Source organism: Bipolaris sorokiniana, assembly GCF_000338995.1.
Source record: "Bipolaris sorokiniana ND90Pr unplaced genomic scaffold COCSAscaffold_1, whole genome shotgun sequence".
Lineage (NCBI taxonomy): Eukaryota > Fungi > Ascomycota > Dothideomycetes > Pleosporales > Pleosporaceae > Bipolaris > Bipolaris sorokiniana.
The window spans coordinates 1087579-1109709 of NW_006911895.1; the positions used below are offsets into that span (position 1 = coordinate 1087579).

The 22131-nt window shown below is 52.7% G+C and overlaps 8 protein-coding genes across 8 annotated transcripts in view; 5 read left to right on the plus strand and 3 right to left on the minus strand.

The window, feature by feature from the left end:
- Nucleotides 1–76: 76 nt before the first annotated feature.
- COCSADRAFT_32078 (carbohydrate esterase family 5 protein) lies at nucleotides 77–1505 on the minus strand. Its single transcript, XM_007696006.1, has 3 exons — nucleotides 1058–1505; nucleotides 290–1009; nucleotides 77–230 (listed from the first exon to the last, which is right to left on the minus strand). The coding sequence occupies exons 1-2, from the start codon at nucleotides 1229–1231 to the stop codon at nucleotides 428–430; spliced, it is 756 nt and encodes a 251-aa protein (XP_007694196.1). The 5' UTR covers nucleotides 1232–1505; the 3' UTR covers nucleotides 77–230; nucleotides 290–427.
- A 1693-nt stretch (nucleotides 1506–3198) lies between these two features.
- COCSADRAFT_208999 (uncharacterized protein) lies at nucleotides 3199–4571 on the plus strand. Its single transcript, XM_007696503.1, has 2 exons — nucleotides 3199–3812; nucleotides 3995–4571. The coding sequence occupies exons 1-2, from the start codon at nucleotides 3607–3609 to the stop codon at nucleotides 4416–4418; spliced, it is 630 nt and encodes a 209-aa protein (XP_007694693.1). The 5' UTR covers nucleotides 3199–3606; the 3' UTR covers nucleotides 4419–4571.
- A 1837-nt stretch (nucleotides 4572–6408) lies between these two features.
- On the minus strand, nucleotides 6409–7704 carry COCSADRAFT_341273 (uncharacterized protein; the record flags this gene model as incomplete). Its single annotated transcript, XM_007696504.1, has 2 exons — nucleotides 6409–7420; nucleotides 7607–7704. 2 exons carry the CDS (start codon nucleotides 7702–7704, stop codon nucleotides 6577–6579), a joined length of 942 nt encoding a protein of 313 aa, XP_007694694.1. The 3' UTR covers nucleotides 6409–6576.
- A 2062-nt stretch (nucleotides 7705–9766) lies between these two features.
- COCSADRAFT_166337 (uncharacterized protein) lies at nucleotides 9767–12936 on the plus strand (the record flags this gene model as incomplete). The annotated part of the gene is made up of 3 exons (XM_007696505.1): nucleotides 9767–9906; nucleotides 10217–10280; nucleotides 10612–12936. The coding sequence occupies 3 exons, from the start codon at nucleotides 9767–9769 to the stop codon at nucleotides 12934–12936; spliced, it is 2529 nt and encodes an 842-aa protein (XP_007694695.1).
- A 119-nt stretch (nucleotides 12937–13055) lies between these two features.
- Nucleotides 13056–13672, plus strand: COCSADRAFT_209102 (uncharacterized protein). The gene has a single exon (XM_007696506.1). The coding sequence runs from the start codon at nucleotides 13174–13176 to the stop codon at nucleotides 13624–13626; it is 453 nt and encodes a 150-aa protein (XP_007694696.1). The 5' UTR covers nucleotides 13056–13173; the 3' UTR covers nucleotides 13627–13672.
- Nucleotides 13673–14508: 836 nt separating this feature from the next.
- On the plus strand, nucleotides 14509–18410 carry COCSADRAFT_195173 (uncharacterized protein). The gene is made up of 4 exons (XM_007696507.1): nucleotides 14509–14681; nucleotides 14732–17152; nucleotides 17210–17318; nucleotides 17371–18410. The coding sequence occupies exons 1-4, from the start codon at nucleotides 14600–14602 to the stop codon at nucleotides 17972–17974; spliced, it is 3216 nt and encodes a 1071-aa protein (XP_007694697.1). The 5' UTR covers nucleotides 14509–14599; the 3' UTR covers nucleotides 17975–18410.
- A 96-nt stretch (nucleotides 18411–18506) lies between these two features.
- Nucleotides 18507–21636, plus strand: COCSADRAFT_32084 (uncharacterized protein). The gene has a single exon (XM_007696007.1). It carries the CDS (start codon nucleotides 18778–18780, stop codon nucleotides 21322–21324), a length of 2547 nt encoding a protein of 848 aa, XP_007694197.1. The 5' UTR covers nucleotides 18507–18777; the 3' UTR covers nucleotides 21325–21636.
- A 114-nt stretch (nucleotides 21637–21750) lies between these two features.
- COCSADRAFT_131005 (uncharacterized protein) overlaps nucleotides 21751–22131 on the minus strand; it is a gene marked incomplete at its 3' end in the record, with an annotated part of 1270 nt that continues 889 nt past the window's right edge. Inside the window, exon 3 of the mRNA XM_007696508.1 lies at nucleotides 21751–22078. Within this exon, the coding sequence (XP_007694698.1) occupies nucleotides 21751–22078 (328 nt within the window). The remainder of the gene's footprint in view (nucleotides 22079–22131) is intronic.

The following is a 22131-nucleotide window of genomic DNA, read 5'->3' on the forward strand; positions in this document are numbered from 1 at the left end:
GGGTAGTGATTAGCCATTGGCAATGTTAACGTATGGCAAGACTATGAGTCTGTGGTACAGCGCCATTGGTGCTGATCACATGTGCTCCAGGCTTCGTCCATCGTACAATAGGACTCGATGGGGAGTCGTGGTGGCTGCAAGTACACTATGAAGGTAAAGGTGGAGAGGGGTCAAGAGCAGGGGTCGGGAAACACCAAGGGCTTATCGATTACTAGGGTACAACCATCATGGTCAGTAGACCAATCAGCAAGTTTCATCTCACACAGGACTTCAACTTAAGTATTTTCAGACGTAAAACGATGAATTCGTAAGTTATGAAGAGGCTAACGGCAGAAAAAGAGAAAAGAAATAGTATGTTCATCAAATGACAGTGTGACCCAGTCACAGCAGAGTCTCCGACCCATGCAGTCAATCAGCAACAGCAAACCTAGGCCACAATCGCCTTGGCAACACGCTTGACAGTGTCGGCCACAACCGCTGCGGCATTCTCAGCCTCGCGCTTCGCATTCCTCGCCTTGATCTTGGCCTGAGCACCCTTGATCTGTTGCACCAAGAACTCTACGCCCTCATCGGCCCGGAGACCGTACGTCAAGTGTGCAGGCAACACGGCCAGGGTACCAACGCAAACAGCATCACCAGGCTGACAGATGATCTTGACCTTGTCCTTTGGGAAGCCGGGAATTTGGTTGCGGTCCTGGAGCTTTTGTGTGTCGCCGTAGAGCACCACGCCAGCAATCTGGTCCTTGACGCCCGCATCAAGCTCTTCGATAGCGCGGTGGTTGACCGCTGCGCCCTGGCTGTAGCCCGAAGACACAATGACGGAATCCGGGCATTTTGAAGCCATGGAGGTGAGCGTCGACTTGAGGAGCTCCTTGGATCGGCTATCAGTGCCACCGGGAAGTGCGTTGGTGCCGAGCGCAGCAGCATAAGGGATGCCCTCAGTAGCAACGCTGTCTTTTCCAAATGTCTTCTTCAGACCATCCGAGGTAGGTGGTCCGACAACAGTTCCCTGATTGTGTTAGTAGTGCTAAATTGCTATTTTCATGGGCTTACAAACCATGTTGCCAATTTCCGTTGAGCCACGGGTAAAAGCAAAGAGAACGGGTTTGCAACCGCCTTGACTGAACTCGCTCGCACTGCTGCCAGTACCTCCAAACAGTTGGCGACTTTCAATAGGACCGGCTGCCGCAATGCCAGCAAGGGCAGCAATGAGAATGGATTTGGAGTACATTTTCTCGATCGAAAAAAAGTTGGCTAGGGTTGAAAGTTGGTTCTTTGAAGTAAAGATGAAAGCGAAAGACTGAAGAAATCAAGAAATCAAGCGAAAGGATGTGAATGTGAGCACCAGCTCTGTTGTAATGATTGAACTGTTGATGATGGTCAACGGAAGCTGGCATCCAACCTTCTTATATCTTCAAAGCCCTCGGAGGTGATGCCTAGTTCAATCAACCCATGACGATCTTGCGGGACGCAAAGGACATCAGTGCCCTTGACCATGTCAACACGACATGTTCTTCGTCGTAAAGCACACAGGAAAGTGACATTCAAGGCACCTGCCGAGCAATCTATCCAACGGCACGATGGACTATTGGCTAACCCTGCATGAATTTGGTCTTGGGGAGAAAGCCATGACCATGTAAAAGCCGACCAGGAGCTTGCCAAGTGCACGGTAGTGATGGAGAGCCTGAATAAGAATAGAAGTCGGGAATACGCGAGTCCTGGGCTGTCGATCCCAGCCCTACGCCCCAAGGCTGGTAGCCAGTCACAGAAGTGCAAATACCCGACTACCGAGTACTCAGACCAACGATCATGCGGCTGGGTCATGCTTTTGTCAAACACCCCCGTAGAACTTGTAACAGGGCCACTGACTTGCTTGACAACAGACATGGTATGTTCTCAGAAAAATTGACATGCCTCGGCACCTTGAAGACTCTACCGTTCGTCATTGGCTGCAGATGCGTTTGTCAACGGGCTGCCAGTGTAAGAATTTGACAAGACAGGTGGATGTCTGTCTCGGAATGCCCCGAATGACCTCACAAATCCAATGCAAATGTCTCTGTCTGAGGTATCCATCAGGCAGTCTATGACCATGGGATTTTACACAAAAACCAATCTTTTCAAAGAGTTGGACAAGTTGTGCAGCATAACCAACAAGTACAAACAAGCTTTTGCATATGAGTATCGTTTGTATAAAGATGATCGACGTGCTCCCGGGAGCGTCCCGCCAATATGCCGTCCATTATACGGCTAGCGCACAGGGGGGCCACGGGCGCCTTTAGTCGTTTCAGGCCCAGAGCCTGACGCAAGAAGCAACCGACTAGCACCATACCGAAACACTGGCAACGCATACTTTACAGGTTCATCGATGCAGAGTAGATGCAGATAGATGGACTTGGGGGTGAGCTGATCACTGGCAAGTGCTGCTATTAACGGAGTCTAGATCACATGACCGGTGAAACCCTCTCGAAAGCGTGATATTAGTCGCGTTGAAACGGTGCTTTGGGACCGAACCGAATCAATCCTATTGCGACCAGTCGAGTTGAACTTTAGTAGCATTCTGTTCAGGGCCAAACCACGACATGGACTTGTGTCAATTGGGACAATCCATCGGCATCGATCGACCCAATACGAATCGCAGCCCACACAAACCCGATTTGGAATTCCAAAGCAACCCGCTTCGATCGCAGACATACGAAAAAGGAGACCCGAAGACTCATGTGGTAACAAGCCCACGACTCGCCTTGCAGCCAATATTCCACCATGCCGACTCCGATATTCGTTTCGAAACATGAGGCATCTTCAGGGCCCAGCACCCGCATGCGCATCTCCCAATTCGGAATAAAAAATGTCACACGCGTTTCAATCATGCCGGCTGTTGATCCGTAAACGGGTATCTGCCGTTGCAGGGCAGCCTCAAAATGGGGGTGTCATGTGTCCATCACGCGAGTCAAGTTCTCGTTGCACGACACACCACGATGCGAACAAGGGGCTTTGCTTCTCGACCTTTTTTTTCCTTCCATCCTAAGGCTGCGCCATGAACGTGTGTGGGGGAAAACATTGGTCACATAAGTACTGTATGCATGGAGTATCCCCCTCCTTTCCCCTTTCGCATCTGGAAACCTCGGCCGGAGTTGTGTGGGGACAGGTGGGTAGAGCAATGCCTTCTGGTTGAAGATGGGAGGCTAGGTATAAAGGGTTCCCGAGGCGCTGTTTGAGATGCCGTCCAGATCCCGGTTCTGACTTGGCAGTACAATGCCTTCCTTACCAAGACTCCGGTATTGATAGTACGTGTGGATGCTGGCTGACTGATTGATAAAAGAACCGGTGGGTTCCCGACGGGGAAGCAAACGCCGCCATCAGAGGGTGGTTCACCACCCATGTCCCGATGACGGGGCATCTTGTAAGGCCGAGCACAAGACCGCTGTGATATTGCATGCATGTATCTCTATATCTGTAGGATTCAAAAAATATTGATCTTGCGTAGCCTGTTCAATACTACAATTTTTCCCAAAGACATTTGCTACCGCCCGTATATTTTGAATTCGAAACAATACAACTGTAGTACTACCTTTTATTATTACATACCCTTTTTTTTCTCCAGAAAGTATGAACGACCCAATCGCCGACGCAAAAGCCCAAGAGGCAACACACAACTATGAATTCCGCATCGCAACACGCGACGACATTCCCGCGCTCCAACAAATGATAGGCGATTCCCTTCGCGCCCTAGGCAAAGGATACTACACGCAAGCCGAGCTCGACGGCTCAATAGGCTACCTCTTCGGCCCCGATTCAGTCTTAATCCACGATCAGTAAGTAAGGCGTTCCACTCCGTTGGTCGCATTGCCCGCATTTGCACAACACGCATACACGCCCTACAATCTACATCCATACACATAAACAATACTACAACAAAAAACAAACAGGACTTACCCCTCTTTTTCTTTTTTTGTAGCAAGCAAAGGTAAAAAAAGCAAAAACTGACGTAAAATAGAACATACTACATCCTCCACCCCGTCTCCCAGCCACACACTATCTGCGCCTGCGGTGGCTGGTCCTTCCGCAAAACACTGTACGGCGGCGACTCTGCGCCCTCTGTGCTGCGCATGCCCGCGAAGCGCGACCCATCTGTCGACCGCGCCAGCATCCGCGCCATCTTCACCGCGCCCGCCTATGCGCGCCGCGGCCTCGGCACAATGATGATGCGGCACTGCGAGCGCGCGGCGCAAGCAGGCAAACCGGGCGAGACGCCGGGTTTCTCGCGCTTGGAAATGGGGGCTACGCTAAGCGGCGTTGCGCTGTATGAGCGGTGCGGCTATGTAAGGAGTGGGCGTGAGGACGTGGTCACGTGTCCGAATGGGGAGGGGATTCGCATTTTGCACATGACCAAGGACTTGGAGGGTGATAATGCGCCGTGAAGGTGTGTGCCCCCCGGGATTGGGGAGGGGAGGGGGGGTTAGAGAGAATGCGGTTAACGGTCTGGTGGAGATGATGGGAGGAATACTTACTGTGTAGGGAAAAGGGTAATGCAGCGCGGTTAGGCGTGCGACCTTGCGACCTGCGACCGTTTTTTTTTTTGCTTGCCGGAGTGATCGAAGATAAGCGGGTTTTCGGTATTCTCGGGCGCGAACGCGCGCGTGCGCGCAAGCGGGGCCTTTGAACGGTTACTACTTGGACGTTTTCTTTTCCTTCTTTCAAGGAACTACTAGACTTTCGATCACTTCTGTTCCTTTCCTTCCTACCTTCCCTCTTCGCCTTTTCTTTGCCTCCTCTTGCTCTTTTTTTTTGCGAAATGACGCAGGGCCCTTTGATGCGCTGGCAAAAAGGGAATGTTTTGAGTGAGACTTGGGAGGGAGGGGGATAACGCAAAAGCGTTAGTGGGGATGATGGGGGCCTCGCGGTAAGGCACCCGATGAGGGAAGAAAAGGTGCAAACCGCATTGTTTGGTGGCGCGCCCGCCCGACGATGCCCGGAATCTTGATTAGAGATGGAACGTCGTGCTTGCGGAGGTTCCAATTGGCTCTGCTCCCTTTTCCCTCGTTGTTCAACTGAGGGCGAGCACCGAGAGATGGTAAGGATATATTTGTAGGGGGGGCCCTGCATGTTTTCGTCATGTTGTTTGGGACTTCACCGTCTTTTTCCTCTTCCTTTTCAGAGATACTTTAAAAGATACTCTTCTTGCTGCTTTCTCTGCTCTTCTGGAGATACCACTTCTTTTGTTTCTTTTGCTGTGTGTGGAAATCCAGTCGTTCAGAGTACGGGGCTCTACACGAGATTCATTCATCAATCATCACCAACATGTCTGACCCCAAAGCGGCCGCATTATCTACTGCTGTTGTCATCATCACCGTGCCCTCGGGCTAGGATATCAGCTATATGGAAGAGGTTCGGACAGTCATATGCGATGGCGAAGATGGCACCGTTTTGCAGGGCGTAGTCCCTCTGGAAGATGAAGGATCTTGAAGGAGTGAGGTGTAAGACTCCAGCCGCAGTAGCGCCGATGGATCACAACAAACAAATCCAGCACCCATCGGGCAGGCGTCTGTGGGTGTGAAGTACTGTCTCGTATTTTGTGTGCCACGGTATTTCCGGACAGTAGCTTTTAGTGCAAGCCACTACCAGTCTTGGGTGTGTGGGGAGCGGAGACTCGAATTGAACATCGACAATATCGGCCAAAGCGTAGTTTTCAGGCGTGATGAAAGGATAAGATCAAATATCGTTCCAGTTATATGGGGTTGTTGAAAGACATTGCAAAAGAAGGACGAAATATAGGGCTAGTGAAACTGAGTGAGGGGGATTGAGGAGGAATTTTGCTTATACGACAACGGCCATGTCACATTGATGGTTTCGAGGAAGAGCGGAAAAGACATTACATGGTCAATTGAAACGCAGAGAGGGTACCCCATTCATGCTAGGGGGTAATGTATTGGAAAACTCAAAGTACAAGAACGGACTAAGACCAAAGTCCTGGACTCAGCCAGTTTGAATAAAGGAATTCGCTGCCATCGCCATCAATAGCCTGCCCCGATTTCACAGTCCGGGTATTATCACAGAAGCAATTGAATAAAACAAAACGCCTTCTTGCTAATCCACGATTCCCTATTATCTCTTCGTCCAATCAGGAAGAGTGATATCAAACACCGTCATGATATCGCGCTGTGAAGTCCCACGAGCCGAGAAACTCAGGGAGATCAGACATCTCATCTGTGAGCTGTGTTGTGATGTAATGGGATATTCTTTCAGGGAGGAAAGAAGAATTATGGTACAATGCAAATGCCTAACGCAAGACGAGCGGGTACACCAAACTCGTTGGAATGTCTGGAGTCCAATGGGTATGGTGCAAAGAATTCGCTCTTGAAAGTCCTATGAAGGGGAAACGAAGCTAGACACAGGTCAGTTGACGACATTTGTCCTAACTAGTGTTCGAATCGGTGGGTAGGCACGAACCGAATCGAGACGTAATCAGAATTCTGATCGAGACGAAAGAGAGCCTGTGGACCGTGACTTTGGCAGTCAAGGGTATATGAATGCAGATCACAGCAGCAGATCAACGTCTTTGGAAGCTTCCAAAACTGATCAGGATTCCAAGAGGCCGTCAATCTCTTTCTCTAGCTCTTTACTCCAGAGGTACTCATAGTCGGGTTCAATGTCAGGGTCGACAGGGAGGTAGACATCCTCCATAGTTGGGATCTGGAAGACTTGATCCATGGGGTACTGCTCAATGGCAGGGAGTTGGCTCCATGTGAGACCTGGAGGACCAGGTTCGCGGGGCAACGGGAGGAAGCGGCCAACGCCTGTCTTAGCCCGATCGTCACCCTCCCACCTCATCTCAGAGAAGGAAGGCCAGGGCGCAACCTCTTCCTTTCCGTTCTGCCAATTCTTGCACCATATCGTATGTTCTCCAAGGACACGACCAGAGTTGCCAACTTCATCAAAGTTGCCGTTAAGGCCACAACGACGCAAAAAGGCCTGAGTTTCTGGGGGAATGGCTGAAGAATACTCTCCAGCTTCTTCCTTCGTCTTGGTTTGACGTGTGAGATTGTTGGCTTTTGACCTAGTCATTGCTTCGCAATGTGCAACATAGTCGTTGAACTTCCACTTGGCTACATCTGAGTTCTTGAACTGACGGCGCATCGAGTTGCGAACCGTGAGAAAGTCTTGGTGCATCTGAGCATCGGGACCCAGTGGTGGGTTGGGGTTGCGGAAACCTGTAGAACCACCTCTGCCGGCGTGCGCAGCGCCTTGTCGGTGATGGCCGTGAAAACCACGTCCAGGAGGACCGTACCTGTTAACGTTGGGATACCTTGGACCACGCTGGAAAGGTTGGCTGTGGCCCACTCCATGGCCTTGGCGGGAGCGAGGGTGTTCGTCTGTGATGCTCAGGTTCTTCAGGCTAAGGGTCTCTGGGCTTGCGGGATTACTGAGAGGATGATTGTGGCCCGTTCCGCTGCGTTGGTGGGAGTGGGGATATTCATCTGTAATACTCAGGCCCTCCAAGTCGAAACTCCTCGGGCTTCCAGAACCGCTGAAAGTTGCCTCATCATCTTGGTTGGAGTAGGTATCCCAAGCCTCGTCGTCATGAAGGGTGTCACCGCTTCCCGTGTACGGCGGTGATGTCACCTGGGGTTTGTTGATGTCGAACGGTAAATGCTTTTCGTTTTTGCCTGGTCTCTCGCCCTTTACAGGATTGACAGAGTCTGCCATTGGATAGGAGTCTATAAGCTTATACGTCGCTAGTGACACACTGCTCTCAAAGGAATTTTCCACTATCGTCAAACTTTGCGCAACTGTTGTTGAACAACGTGAGAATTGAGTGTTTTGGGAAAGAAGAGAAGTCGTAGGTCAATCTGTGTATCCAAATACCCTCACGAACTAATGACAGTGAACAATTTGGCGGTGAGGTAATGTCAGAATACAATTTAAGCACTGTGACTGTTCTCGTGGGTGGTTAGCTTTCATTCACTTACTTTACAGTGAAATCATAGCGAATGCTTCACCGTCTAGCAAGTTGTAGATAATGTGAGCATGCTGCGCAAACATGTGATGTATATTCTGACAGCAAACAAGACACTCCTCCCACGCTCAAACGCGCCAATGGGCGATGAAGTGAGTTGTCACCGCCTTCGGCCATTGGGGAAAGCCATAATGGGTTGCAATGTCATTCTTGTCACATACCTGAGAGTCCGGGCCTCACAAAAGTAGGGAAACTCCTAGATGTGGAAGAGGGTGAGTGGATGTTTGTGTTTTTGTGAGATTGATCGCTGCCTGATATCAATAACTGTTTTCACTGGGTTTGCCTAGCAAGAACTGTGGGTGGTGAGTCAAAGATACACCCTGTGTTTGTGTGGATTTGGATTATTATATTTCCAGCAGCAGCCTATAGCAGCGGTCACGAGACTAGAGTATGAATATGCCTGCTTGATGAGCGGTGTATTTAGCGGTGCGCCTATGGGCATTGAGAGCGATGCGGGTGATGAGAGCGGTGGTCTTACGACCAGCGCAGTTAGTAAGGAGATTGGGGTGGGTTATGGCTAGCGCAACTGAACGAGAGTCGATAAGGTCTTCTGGCGCATCCAAAAGACTCAAATTCCGAGGTTTGACGATGAGGTCTCGACGGCTGGCTGACGAGAGGCGTGGATGTGACTGAAGACGAGTATCACGTGGTAGGAAAAAGTGATGTCGTCGCTACAGAGCGCGCGGTCTGTAATAGCAGGCAACGAAGGCGATGGCCAGAGTGCTGCAGAGTAGACCAGAAAGACGCGAGTTAAAAAAAATTCGATCTGCGTTTATCTCCGCCCTCTCTCACTGCTCACCTTTCACTTTGCATGGCGAGTCGGGAGAAGGAAAAAAAGAAGGGCAACGACCAGCGCTATGGACTAGGGTGACCAGTAGAGTGAGACTGGTGAGTATAGACAGAAGATAGGGCGCGCTTGAACAATGAATATTGAGGAACAGGAGAAATAGGTGGTAGAGAAGCGAGAAGATGCATTTTACGTGTCATTGAGAGCGTGGATACGGCGAGTGTGTAGACAGACAGTGCAACTGCGACCGGGTGAATGCCTGAGCTTGAACAAGAAGCGACTTTGCATGATATTTCCTTGAATATGGCTACTTGATGGATCTAGTATGAGATATAAATGCCTTCTAAGGCACTTGGGTATGCCCAAGAGGGGCGAGAGAAGTAGAGTGGCTCTGGCAGATAGGAAGGAAGCCATCAGCCATGGAGACAGACAGGCAGGCTGGCAGAGAGATAGATATACGGTAGAAAGCGAACGAGAGTTGTTTTACGGTGGTAGACATGGTGCAGGCCAAGAGCGTATACAAGACACGAGAGATGAGGTTGGAAGCAGAGCGGCGCCATGTTTGAGGCTCTGTGGGTGCCAAGGCGTTGATTGGGCAGGAGCGATCGATGGCCGCGCACGGGGCCACGCCTTCCCCACGAGAGCGCTACGCCGCAGCCACGCATGAACAGGGGAGCGTGTGGATGCAAAGCCATGGTCGTGTATTTGCGGCCTTCGCTCGGGCAACGCAGGCGCCTGGTTCTCGAATTAATGCCAGGGGCTATTTCGAGCATCAGCGGAGCATCAGCTGTACACAGAATGTCAGTTCGAACAGGCCACGAGGAACAGGCCGGGGGTTGAAGCAGAAGGGTCGACATGGCCGATGATGGTATGACGTGTTGTGGGCTGCAAAGCGCAGAAAACAGGGCATAGCGGCGCCACAAGGCCAGGCCCTCGATGCGGTTGCCATGCGGCGACAGGACAAAATGGCGGCGACGCGCACCTCTGCCGTGCTTCGAGCACCTCCTCTGCCACCGACCGACACCCAGAGGCTGTGTTTCCCTTGCGCTCGACAACATCTTCATCGTGCTGCGCTGGCCGCCAACGCCAACAACCAGGGCGTGGGGTCTGCCCCTCGTCCCGGCCACCGTGCGCACGTCCGTGAGCGTAAGCCGTGGAGCAAACGACAACACCCCAACCGACAAGTCACGACAGCCACTCGAGCCCCAAACAGCTCACGCCGCCAGACGCTGCTGTTCTAGCGCCTTGTTTCGAGCCCTCGCCAGCCCGGCCAGCGGGCTCGCAGACGACTGGCCGGCAGTGGCTTGCTCCACTTCTGCGGGCGCCTATTCGGGCCACCGCCCTACCGACAAATGCTGCTTCTAACTTGAGCCTCAGCAGCCTGTATGCTCTGCCGAAACATTCTGGTCGTGCAGGCCTCTTCTCGCGGTGCCATTGGTACCCGGTCGGGGGCCTGCTGCTGGTCCTCGCTCACTCGCGGTACGTCTAGCCTGTTCATTCTCGTCACTGTCAAGTAGATATTCATTCGCTCCCTCTCTTTCTACCAAACCCACATTCACCCATTACCCATTCACCTTCTGTTTCCTTTATTGCATTGTACGGAGCGTTGGTTTTTTCTTTCTTCTTCTTCTATTGTTCTCTATTGTCTTACATTTCACTACTTCCGCCTAATTCCATTCTCTACCTCGCCACCCATCTGTGGTAGATATTCAAGATCTAGCTGGCCTACATCGACAACGGCGCTTTTGCCCATCTTGCTCTCCAACTCAACAGCCAAACGAGCCTCTTCCCGTTCTAATATCTCAACCAGACCTGCGTTTCGCAACCATACATGTTCGCTATGGCTTCCTCCGCGAACCAACAGCAACCCTTCCCACCTGTGCCTCCATCAATGTCCGCTGGCGATAGTCATGAGATGCGAGACTACTACCCACCGCAAGATGCACCACGACCTACAATAAACCAAACACCAAACTTCAAACCATACCTCGGCCTTCGAGCTAGGCTCTCCCAGATATGGATCAACCGCTGGACGATTCTCCTGCTCCTCATCCTTGTGCGACTACTCATCGCCATCGCAAGCACTGACTCAAGCCTTGTTTCCGCCCGTCGGGAAGCCCTTAGTGCTTGCACCCAAGTCGAGAAGATTGGCAGCTCCATGGCCTCGATGCCCCACTACATGTCTCCCGGTCTCAACGAAATGACAGCTTTCGGAGTTGAAAAGGCAGTCAGTGCCCTCATGACGATGCTCGAGATGACCGTCACTGGTGTCGAAGAGATTGTCCTCTTCGTCATCCACATGATGACAAACACCTATCTCTGCCTCATCACCCTTGCCATTAGCGGCAGCCTACACGCCGCTGTTGAAATTGGCGAGGCCGTCAATAAGAAAGTGAATGAGACCATCACTTCGGTCACCGAAGAAATGGGCGACACTGTCAAGTCCGTCTCAGACAGCATCAATTCCATGTTGCAAAAATTCAACATTAACACTCCGGGATTCATCCCACCGACAATCAACCTGGACGAGCAAATCCAAGAGCTAAAGAGCATTAAGCTGTCCCCCGGCATGACAGAGGGTCTCAAGAAGCTCAATCAGTCAATCCCTAATTTCGAAGAGGTGCAAAACTTTACCGACAACATTATCCGCACGCCTTTTGAGGAAGTCAAGAAGTTGATCAGGGGCATGAACACATTCGAGTTCGACCGGTCCGTTCTTCCAGTGCCACAGAAGGAGACACTTACCTTCTGTTCCGAGGGCAACTCAATCAATAACTTTTTTAACGACCTCATTGAATTGGCTTACAAAGCACGGAAGATCGCTCTTGGCGTGCTCATTGTTGCCGCTGTCCTTGTTTGCGCACCCATGGCTTGGATGGAAATGCGCCGCTACCGGAAGATGCAAGATCGTGCTACCCTCTTCGCAGAGGGTCACGAAGGCATGGACGTCGTCTATCTTGCGTCCCGCCCAACTTCTTCCGGCATTGGCCTATGGTTCGGCAGGCGCTTTGGCTCAGCTCGCCGACAAGCCGTCATGCGCTGGGCCTGGGCGTACGCCACCTCCGTCCCTATGCTGTTTCTGCTATCTCTGGGTCTCGCTGGCCTCTTTGCATGCTTCTGTCAATACCTTTTGCTCAAGGCCATCGAGGACAAAACCCCAGAACTCACGGACCAAGTCGCTGACTTTGCCGGAAAAGCTGTCGCCTCGCTCAACAATGCATCCATGGCATGGTCCAACAGTGTCAACAGCGCCGTTGGTGACTTGGATAGCAAACTCAACGACGACATCGTTTCCTGGGTCAACACCAGTACGACTGCAGTCAACGATACTCTGAATGCATTCGTCGACCAGATGAGCACCACGCTCAACGACACGTTCGGAGGCACTGTGCTTTACGACCCGATCAAGGAAGTACTTAACTGCTTGATTGGGCTGAAGATCGCCAGCTTCCAAAGCGGCCTCACTTGGGTTCAAGAGCATGCGCACGTCCAGTTCCCTGGCGTCGCTAACGACACCTTTTCTCTTGGTGCCCTTGCCGAAAAGGGCGACTCAGACTCGGCCTCCGAACTTCTTGCTGACCCCAGTGGCAAAGCAAAAGATGAGATCACTGAATCGGTTGAGCGCGTTATCGCCAAACTCATGAGCGGCATTCAAACTGAAGCGCTCATCTCCACCGCCCTAGTTCTAATCTGGCTTTTTATAGCCATCGGTGGCCTCGTTTACGCCTCAACCCATCTCTTCCGTCGCGACTATTCAGAAACAGGACGCAATCCATATGCCGTCAACCCTGCCATGGACCACGAGTCCAAGATTGCTGCCGATTACCCTACTACCGCGCCACCGCAATATGTGCCCAACGACTACAATGTCAACAAGGCAGCGCCCTATACGCTTGCACCCCGGCCTTTTTCAACGTTCGAACAAGAGAGTCGCGTTGAGCCTGCAACCGAAAAGGTTGGCCGTGTTGGTGCACATGCGGTGACTGAATCGGCGCGACCAGGACACTTGCGTACGAGTAGCCATGGACAGCTCGCTGATCCCTCGCCTGCTGATGACCGCACTGGTCCCTTCTCGAATCAATATGCGCCGTCGCCCTATCCACAGGAAAAGCAGCAGCAGAATCCTTTCATCTAAGATCCGTATTTGTCGAACAATAGTAACCCAGCCTTGAACCACCTGACCTTTCGGCTTGCCTTCTGAGTCAACCGGTCCAAGGCTGGATACACTACTAGACAATTATCGACCTGACCGACCTGCGATGAGCCGTAATTGCTCAGACCGAAACTTGCGATTGAAGTTTTCTTCCCCCTTCTCGGTGACGATGCGGAAACGCTCTCCAGAGAAGGGGTTTGGGCACATGCATTTGCGTTGATGAAGCTTGCTTCTCCGCTCGCATGTGTCGGTGTTTTTGATTTCACATTTTGGTTATTTTTCTTTCAACATACCCAGCCAATATGTATTTCTTTGTGTTTATTTGTCTTGTGTCACTGCTCTCTCTTGCGGGCTGCGCGTTGGATCGATATCCCCTCATCGCGAAGTTTGACAGTGAAGCTCTGCAGACAACTATCCCTACGTCAAACCTACGTGCAGTCTCCTTGTCTCCTGAGACTGCATGTGCGTTGTCTGCAGATTTCTTTCCATCAAATGATGAGGTTTGTGCATATCTCCTTGAGTATGTCTGTTCCCGAGGTCCCTTACGCCCGATTCTCTGTTCAGCCCTCCTACTTTCTATTTCCCTTGGCCAACATTGCTACGCCTCGACGCTGCATCACCGCCGCAGCGCGCCTTGCCGTGGCTTGCCCGCTTGTCGCGCTGCACAGGTGACCTCTTAGCGTACATAGTGTTGTCGTCCAAGGACGCAATAGAGTAGCGATGTGTGCTGAATATGATCCGGCAATATGTTGGACATGACTCGCTCATTCGCCACACCTCTCTCTCTCCCATTCAACCCACCGGCCCACTTCTGGAATTGTATGCTTTGCACCCGTTGCTTGCGGCTGTTGCTGGGGGGAGAAAGGGAGAGGTTGATGTGCTGATTGGTAACAAGTGTTGTGCTTTCCTCCCATTTTCCTTACTTCCAATGTTTTTCGAGAGGACCGCGCTGGGAGATTGGGGAAATGTGTTGACGTTGAAAGTCGACATTTTTGTGTTTGTGTACGGGTGGAAGCATCCTCGTCCCTCTGGATGAAGGGTTGGTTTTTGCGTTCTTTTGAACGCCGCCTGAGTTGATCCTGTGAGGCGCTTGCGCCCGGGACTTGTTTATGCATGCGTTTTAGGGATGGTGGTGGCGGCGAATGGCCCTTGGATGTGCCCACTCGAGTGGCGTGTCAGCGGGTGTGAAAATGGGGGAGATGATATAGAATGGCAAATGCTCTCCCTCATCGTGTACTCCAGAGTTTCTGATTGAAGTCACTTTTCACATAAACACACTCGCTCATGCAGCAACACCCACTCTCATTCTGTTCGCCGCTCTACTGTGCCCATTAATCGGGCAGAGCACCTTAGTTAGATTAGGTAGAATACCAATACAAGTATCTGGTCTCAAAACTACCCTTCCCTGTTTTACTTCTAGATGCTATTCAATCAGCTGCTGGAGCAGTACCCGGTGTGTGGTATGCTCGAGTGATGTGGCTGCACGTGGCTGGACCCTGGCCAAAGCTCCGTGGCCATGACGATGGACCGCCCAGCTCAGACGCACGCCGGCACTGCCCATGAAGCTCTCGGTGCGCGCAACAGCAGTCGCATAGCAGCGACAACATCCGGGCCCAATGAATCAGCCCTTGGAGTAATAGCCACCATGCTCTCTGCGTTCACTGCCCGGCCTATTGTCGAGCTTAAACAGCGCGACAAGTCCAAGATCGAGTCGATCCTCGCATATGGTAGAGCGTGCCTCTATAGAGTATTTGGTCCACTTGGCTAACAATACAAGGCGATCGCGTGCTTGTGGGACTCAACACGGGTTCCTTGCGCATATACCGTGTGAACGACCAGATCGAAGACGTCGAAGCCGAGCGCCAGCAAAATGGCTACCAGAACGGTCAACCGCAGCAGCCCCCGACGCCCAAGCCCAAGCCCGCAGACCTTCTCCGCGAGGAAGAGAAGTTCTCGCGCCGGCCCATACAGCAGCTAGCCATCATCAAGGAAGCCAACATTCTCATCTCGCTGTCGGACAACTATGTCTCGATCCACGACATCCAAACGTATGCGCTGCAGGAGAGGCTGGAGAAGACAAGAGGCGCCACTACATTTGCCGCGGCTAGCAACATTGTCAAGGATCCATCGACTGGGATCCCGTCAATTGTGAGCCATCTGGCTGTTGCGGTGAAGCGAAAGATTATACTATGGACATGGCAGGACATGGAGTTGACAGGTGACGCTGTGGAGATATCACTGATTGCGTCGGTCAAGAGCTTGACGTGGGCTACGGGCACCAAAATTGTCGCTGGCATGGACCCTGGCTTCGTCATGGTCGATATTGAAACACAGGAGGTACAAGACATCATCAAGCCAGGTGCACTCGCAGAGAATGGAAGTCAGGGCGGGGCGCGCTTTGGTGCAGTGTCATCTTCGGGCATGGGATACATGGGCATGGGCAGCTGGGTACCGAAGCCTCTGGCAACACGGCTTGGAGAGGGCGAGATGTTGTTGGCCAAGGATGTCAACAGCTTGTTTATTGATACGGATGGCAACGCCCTTGACAAGCGGCAGGTGCCCTGGCAAACTGCTCCTGAGACCATCGCCTACTCGTACCCATACATGCTTACGCTACAGCCGCCTTCAAAAGGAAGTTTGGAAATCAGGAATCCGGATACACTTAACCTGCTACAGCTCATCCCGCTGCCCAACGCCAACTTCCTCCATGTACCCCAACCCAACATTAGTCTGGCCCATGCGGGTAAAGGTTTCTTAGTCGCCAGTGATCGATGCATATGGCGAATGGGAGCACAGAGCTATGAGACGCAGATTGATGAACTTGTCGCTAATGGACGCTATGACGAGGCGTTAAGTCTTCTCAATATGCTCGAAGACACTCTGCTTCTGGACAAAGAAGAAAGAATACGGGAGATTCAGATACTAAAGGCACAAGCATTGTTTGATCTAAAAAAGTATCGCGAGGCAATGGAGCTCTTCATTGACGCAAAAGCACCACCCGAGCGCGTCATTGCCCTGTATCCAAGATCGATAGCTGGAAACTTGGCGCCGGAGGAGAGCGTCAAGGGCGATGGAAGCGTTACAGAGGAGGAGGAAACAAACGGGGAGAAGCCTACAGAGGAATCTGAAGAAACAACGACTCCTGCTGCTGCAACGATTGGGCGATCGATGATGGGCCGGTTTGGTGTTGGTGGACACAAGAAGGTCGACTCGGACACTGCCTCTATCCGGGCTGGCGCTGTCAAAGACGAGGCGGCGGCAGAAAAGGGTAGTATCAAGAAGAGGACAACGGATCCAGCCCAGCCCGACAAAGCAGTGTCGGAAAAGGAGTTCAAAGACTCTGTGCGTGCGTTGCAGTCGTTCCTTACACAATGTCGTGTGCAGATTAAACGCTACATTGACACAGAGGGGAACTTGAAAGAGCCCTTGCCCACACCTAGCGGCAGCCAGTTGGAGGCTGAGAAGCCACCTTTTCACATTTTCATCGAAGAGACTTCACTGCAGGGTCCGGTAGACTGGAAGGCCAAGCTGCTCGAAGTGGCGCAGCTGGTGGACACAACCCTGTTCCGGGCGTACATGATTGCGAATCCCAGTGTAGCAGGCTCGCTGTTCCGCCTCCCCAACTTTTGTGAGCCAGACGTTGTTCAGGAAAAACTGTACGAGACTGGCCGGTACGCGGATCTGATTGACTTTTTGCACGGCAAAAAGCTTCATCGACAGGCACTAGAATTGCTGGAGAAGTTTGGCAAGAACGAGGCGGACGAGGAGGTTTCGTCTGCGCTGCAGGGGCCACAGCGTACGGTGGGCTACCTACAGGCGTTGCCTCCGGAGCTGATTGATCTCATTCTCGAGTATGCTGAATGGCCGCTGCAGGTGAATCCAGAGCTCGGAATGGAAGTGTTCCTTGCGGACACGGAAAACGCGGAGACGCTGCCGAGAGACCGGGTTCTCGATTTCTTGCAAAAGATTGATCTCAAGCTGGCGGTTAGGTACCTAGAGCACATTATCGAGGAACTCAACGACCTTAATGTCGACTTTCACCAGCGACTGGTTGATTTGCTGCTGGAAAGGCTCAAGAGCGGGGATTTTGCTAACGAGGAGGAGAAGGAGGATTGGAAGGAGAGATTGCAGACGTTTTTGAAGAAGGGCAATGCACAGTACAATCGGTATCGTGTGTTTCAGCAACTTCCGGCTAACGGTATGTATTGTTACTTGGGGATTGATTTGGATTGCAGACACTGACAGGGACTATCAGATGCGGATTACTATGAAGCACGTGCCATTGTGTTGAGCAAGATGGGATCGCACAAGCAAGCACTGGCAATCTATGTGTTCCAGCTGAAGGACTACAAGAAAGCCGAGGAGTAAGTCTAGATATGGAACTTGTGACGGCTACACAAAGCTAACATGTTGTAGATACTGCAACCAAGTCTACACAGCACCACCATCGTCTCTCCCACCCAACCGCTCACCGCAGATCGGATCACCACAGATTGGATCAAACATTCAAGGGACAATTGAAGACACTGAGCTGTCCATCTATCACGTGCTCCTATCACTGTATCTTTCACCGCCACCTCCACACCAACCCAACTGGCCTCCTGCCCTCGAACTGGTTTCCAAGCACGGCGCACGATTGCCAGCAGCGACAACCCTGGATCTGATCCCGCCTAGTCTGCCCGTCAAGGATCTTGAGTCGTACTTCTTTGGACGGATCCGCAATGCAAACTCGCTTCTCAACGAAGAGCGCATTGTTTCGCGGTTGCGAGGAGTAGAAAAGGTGGCAGTCGAGGCAGCAATGCTACTTGGAAATGACAACAAGACAGACCAATACGGACGCAAGGTGCCGGGTGGATTGAATAGACGAGTGGTGATTGACGAGGACCGGCATTGTGCCGTCTGCCACAAGCGGTTTGGCGGAAGCGCGATTCGCGTATTCCCAGACAACAGCGTGGTGCACAGCGGATGCATGCGGGGCAGCGTGGGCAAGAGAACGACTGGGGCGGCGGGATGGCGGTGATGGCGCGTAGAAGGTCTGTATGGATAGTATATACCCATGAATCGAATAGCAACTGTCTTGTATATGTGTGCATGCGCTCAGTCGTCGTCGACCACCTCCTCGCCATACGTCTCCTCGTCCTTTGCATCGTCGGCAGCCTTGTCGTCTGCCATTTTCTGGGTGAGGAAGTCGTTGACGTCTTTTTGCATGGTTTTCATCGCTGATGCGAGCGCAGCCAGGTAGGCGACGCGGTCGGCAGTCGAGGGTGGTGAAGCCAGAGCGGGGAGGTCGGAAGAAAAGGAGTGGGAAGGGGATGTGGGAGAGGCGTAGGTTGCTGTTAGGGCGGGCATATTTTATGTCGGGGGGAGGGATATGTAGGGGGTGGTGGTGAAGGAGGACAAGGAGGAGGAGGAGAAGAAGAAGAAGAAGAAGAAGAAGAAGAAGAAGAAGAAGGAGAAGAATGATACGGCCAAGGGCGGGGCGTGTGCGTGTGTGAGTGGAGGGCTAGCGGGCCATGGAACAACGGGAGTGTGAATCGACGTCGACTGTTCTGCCAACCCACCCACTTGCTTCCCCGTCCCCTCGATGCTGCTGGCACACGGCACCGCCTGCATCTGCTACGCTCCCCGTCCCCATGCCGGCCATGCGAGCGCTGGAATAGGAGCCCCGATTGCCAGGCGCCCTCCCTCGACATCGATCCATATAGCATCCATTCGCGCATCCGCATCCACACCATACGCCGTTGCCGTTACCTGACCTTCCCTGCAAGCCGCAGCAGCCACAGGGTCGCAAAAGCAACCCACCCGCTGCTATCGCCGCCCACCATGCCCTCGTCCTCTCCCCCGCCAGCAACGCCCATTGTCCGCCGCCCCGTCTCTCTCGACGAGTCCGACTCGGACGGCCCCTACGCGACCCAGCAGCAGCAACAACAGCGACGCGCTCCCCTGCCCACCTCGGTCCTCTCGCCCTCATCGCTCAAGTCGCCGACATCTACAACAGAGTCGCGCACTGCTGGCCAGCTCCCTGCCCATAACTACTCACGTCCCGCCATTACGCGCGATGCCGCCCCAAGCCAGCCTCACGCTGCCAGCGCGCACCTAGGCCATCGGCCACGCCAGCGGTCCCAGGGCTACTTCGAACCCAGCCTGAGCTCCATGAAGGAGAGCCCGGTGCGCGAGAGGGATGCCGCCATGGCCCCGCAGAGCCAGCTCACTGCCTCGCAGATCGCTGCCCAGGCCGCATACGCCCAGAATCCCCAGCATTACCGCAAGCGCTCCACCACCATCCCCGCCTCGTCAGACGCCGCGCCCATCGAACGCCCTCAGCCCCAGAGTCCCCCGGCCGCCCCTGCCCAGGGCATGACCTTCCGCACCAATGGCGTCACCTATCCCAACCCCGTCGCCGCAAGCAGAATGACGGCCACCACGGCCGCGAATGCTGCCTTTCCACGAAGCCCGCTGAACTCTCCCGGTGTCGAGGGTTCCCAGGCCCAGGCCCAAGCCCAGGCTCATGCCTCGCCCAAGCCCGCGTCGACACCAGACCTGTCCTCGCAGAAGCCAAAGGAAGGCAAGAGCAAGATGAAGCTGTTTTCTTCCAAGCCCAAGAACATCAAGGTCGACAATCGCGGAGAGAGTAAGCACCAGGCCCTACCCTCGCCTGGCAAGATTGGCATTGGTATACACAGCTCCCAGGCCCTGAACCGCATGATGATGGCCGGCTCGACGACAAGCCTGATCGACTCGACCACAAGTAGTGCCAATGCTTCACTCTACTCCTCGGCCAACGCGTCCACATCGACTCTTGTTCCTCCGCGAAACGACTCCTTGCCAGAACGAAAAGAGGAAAAGCATAAGCACCATTTCTTGTCGCGGCAAAAACATAAGCTGAAAGATGGAGACAGCTTTGCTCTTCCGCTCTCGTCGGCCAGCAGCAATTCCAAGCCCACTAACCCAAGTGCACCTGAACCCCTGTATTCATTCGCAGCGCCCTCGTCGCCAGGACACTCGAGTACATTTGCGAGTTCGGTCACGGGCTTGGATCTAAGGCATGGCGGGCGTCACTTGCGACGAGCAAAGAAGGAAGAAAAGGCGGCGGCCTTTTTGGATGCGCAGTTGGAGCCGCCGCATAGAGAGCGCAATCAGTCGTTTAGCATAGAAAGATCCGAGTGGCCATTGCTAGCAGGCACCATAACGACGGCATCAAATCTCTCTACCCCTGGACAGGCACTATCACATACGTCGGAAATGTCTCATTTGGGGAGCGCATTTGGTATACACGGTTTGTCGCCGGACGATGCGTGGCCGTTGTTGAAAGCAAGAGTGCTGTTGATATTTGAAGGCGAAGACCCGCGGCCTCCTGTTGAGGATTTCAACGCTCTAGTCACTGTTCACATTAAGCGCTGTATCCACAAGCGCTCTCCTATTATTCTTATCGAGGATCTCAACGAGCTTCTTCAAACCGGCTTTGGCTCATTGGACCAAACCCTGCGACATGTTCCTGACGATAGGTTGATCCCGCATCTCGTTGAGATGTGGCTTGTTGTATTCACCACCATACTACCTTTTCTTCAGGCTGTTTTTCTCCCTCTGGACATGGAGTTTAGAGGCTCCGGCATCATGACATCGGCCCAAGCGGCCGAATTCTGGGGCGTCATGCTCCCTGACGAAATGAACACCAAGAGCCCAAATCACAAGAATATACCCATACTCGGCGAACTCGAAGTCCGCCGCATGACCCTTCTCATGTTCCGCGATATCGTCATTTTACCGCGCTACGAAGCGCTTATGGCAATCTTTTCACGACTCTCGCTGGAAAACCTGAACGCAGGTCTCGAGTCACCTTCACCTATACCCCACGATACCCGCCCTGGCACTGCCGGAAGCGCAAACGATATACAATTAAGTAGTCTCAACTCTACCAGTCAAAGTAGTGGCGGCTACCTCGAATCCACAACAAGCATCACTTCCTCGACCTTTGCCAGCACCCGCTCCCGCGCAACATCCAACACATCCGCTGGTTCCTTTTCCTCGAACCCCTCACAGCATCCCCCAACAGTCGCCCATCTATATCCCCCGCCTACTTCGCACACCCAAAACATGCCCCCGGCAGCGCTCCGCCAACAGCCCATGGATAGCACTAAAGTTACTGAGACAGTGGGCCGCATGCTCCAATGCGTCTCTGTACTTGTTAGTCTGCAGAGTAGCGATGATGCGCAGGAAAAGATTGGGCGGCTGAATAAAGAACTCAAGTATAATTGGCTGGGTAGAGGACGTACGGGACGACAGAGACAAGGGTTTGTGGGGCCGAGGAGTAGAGGTGGTGGGCTGAATTTAGCGGCGGGGAATGTTAGTATTCCCGGTGTTGGAGCTTGATTTTGTTTTTCGCTTCTTCTTCTTCTTCTTCTTTTTTGGATCATCTGTTGTTTTGGGAGGGTGTGTGATAGAAGGGGGGGAGAATATGTGTTAGATTCTGGTAACGGCCTGTTTTTGTTTTTCTTGGTTTAACGCCGCCGTGACTTTTTGGGGGGGAAGGGGTGTATGTGTGCATGAATAGGGGGGGACAGCAATCATGTTTTTCTTCTTCTGTCTTCCTTCCTTCCTCGTTGGCGAGTCAAAATAACTTAGATGTTTAGGATATCCCACCTCGTTCACCTTGAAATATCAAAAGATGTCAAACAGAGCCCATTATTTTCAAAAAAAAAAACCCCCCTTCCCCCACAGCCCACATCCCTCCTCTCTAAACTCATTCGTCTTTTTCTTTACAACCATCTATGTTCAAATTAACGATTCCCCCCCAATTTACAATTTGGCCCTCCCACCACCCACTCCCTCCTCCCTCCCCTTCAACCCCTCATGCTCCACCCTCACCCCCCTCGTAACAACATAAAACGCCATGCCTGCACTCCGCGTCGAAAACTCAACCTTTGAGCCCACGTGGAAAAACGCAAAGTCCCCCGCGACTAGATGATGCGTGATGCCCGTTGCACAGTCCAGCACGTCAATCTGGCCACTGAGTACGTACTTTGATTCTTCGAATGTGTAGCTGGCGGGTTTGGCGGGGCCTGCGGTGATTTTGTAGAAGCCTGAGGTTAGGGTTATGGGGGTTGTGGTGGTTTGAGTGTGGGTGCTGTGTGTGGGGAAGTGTTAGTGGTTGTGGTTGTGGTTGGGGGGGGGGGGGGG

What these genes read in the sequence shown, in the direction of transcription:
- COCSADRAFT_32078 (XM_007696006.1), bottom strand. Translation starts at nt 1,231, where the DNA reads ATGTACTCCAAATCCATTCTCATTGCTGCCCTTGCTGGCATTGCGGCA. An exon ending in CAACGGAAATTGGCAACATG is followed by an intron (nt 1,010 to 1,057) that starts GTTTGTAAGCCC and finishes TAACACAATCAG; the next exon opens with GGAACTGTTGTCGGACCACC.
- COCSADRAFT_208999 (XM_007696503.1), top strand. Translation starts at nt 3,607, where the DNA reads ATGAACGACCCAATCGCCGACGCAAAAGCCCAAGAGGCAACACACAAC. An exon ending in TCAGTCTTAATCCACGATCA is followed by an intron (nt 3,813 to 3,994) that starts GTAAGTAAGGCG and finishes GACGTAAAATAG; the next exon opens with AACATACTACATCCTCCACC.
- COCSADRAFT_209102 (XM_007696506.1), top strand. Translation starts at nt 13,174, where the DNA reads ATGAAGCTTGCTTCTCCGCTCGCATGTGTCGGTGTTTTTGATTTCACA.
- COCSADRAFT_195173 (XM_007696507.1), top strand. Translation starts at nt 14,600, where the DNA reads ATGCTCTCTGCGTTCACTGCCCGGCCTATTGTCGAGCTTAAACAGCGC. An exon ending in CGAGTCGATCCTCGCATATG is followed by an intron (nt 14,682 to 14,731) that starts GTAGAGCGTGCC and finishes TAACAATACAAG; the next exon opens with GCGATCGCGTGCTTGTGGGA. An exon ending in GACTACAAGAAAGCCGAGGA is followed by an intron (nt 17,319 to 17,370) that starts GTAAGTCTAGAT and finishes AACATGTTGTAG; the next exon opens with ATACTGCAACCAAGTCTACA.
- COCSADRAFT_32084 (XM_007696007.1), top strand. Translation starts at nt 18,778, where the DNA reads ATGCCCTCGTCCTCTCCCCCGCCAGCAACGCCCATTGTCCGCCGCCCC.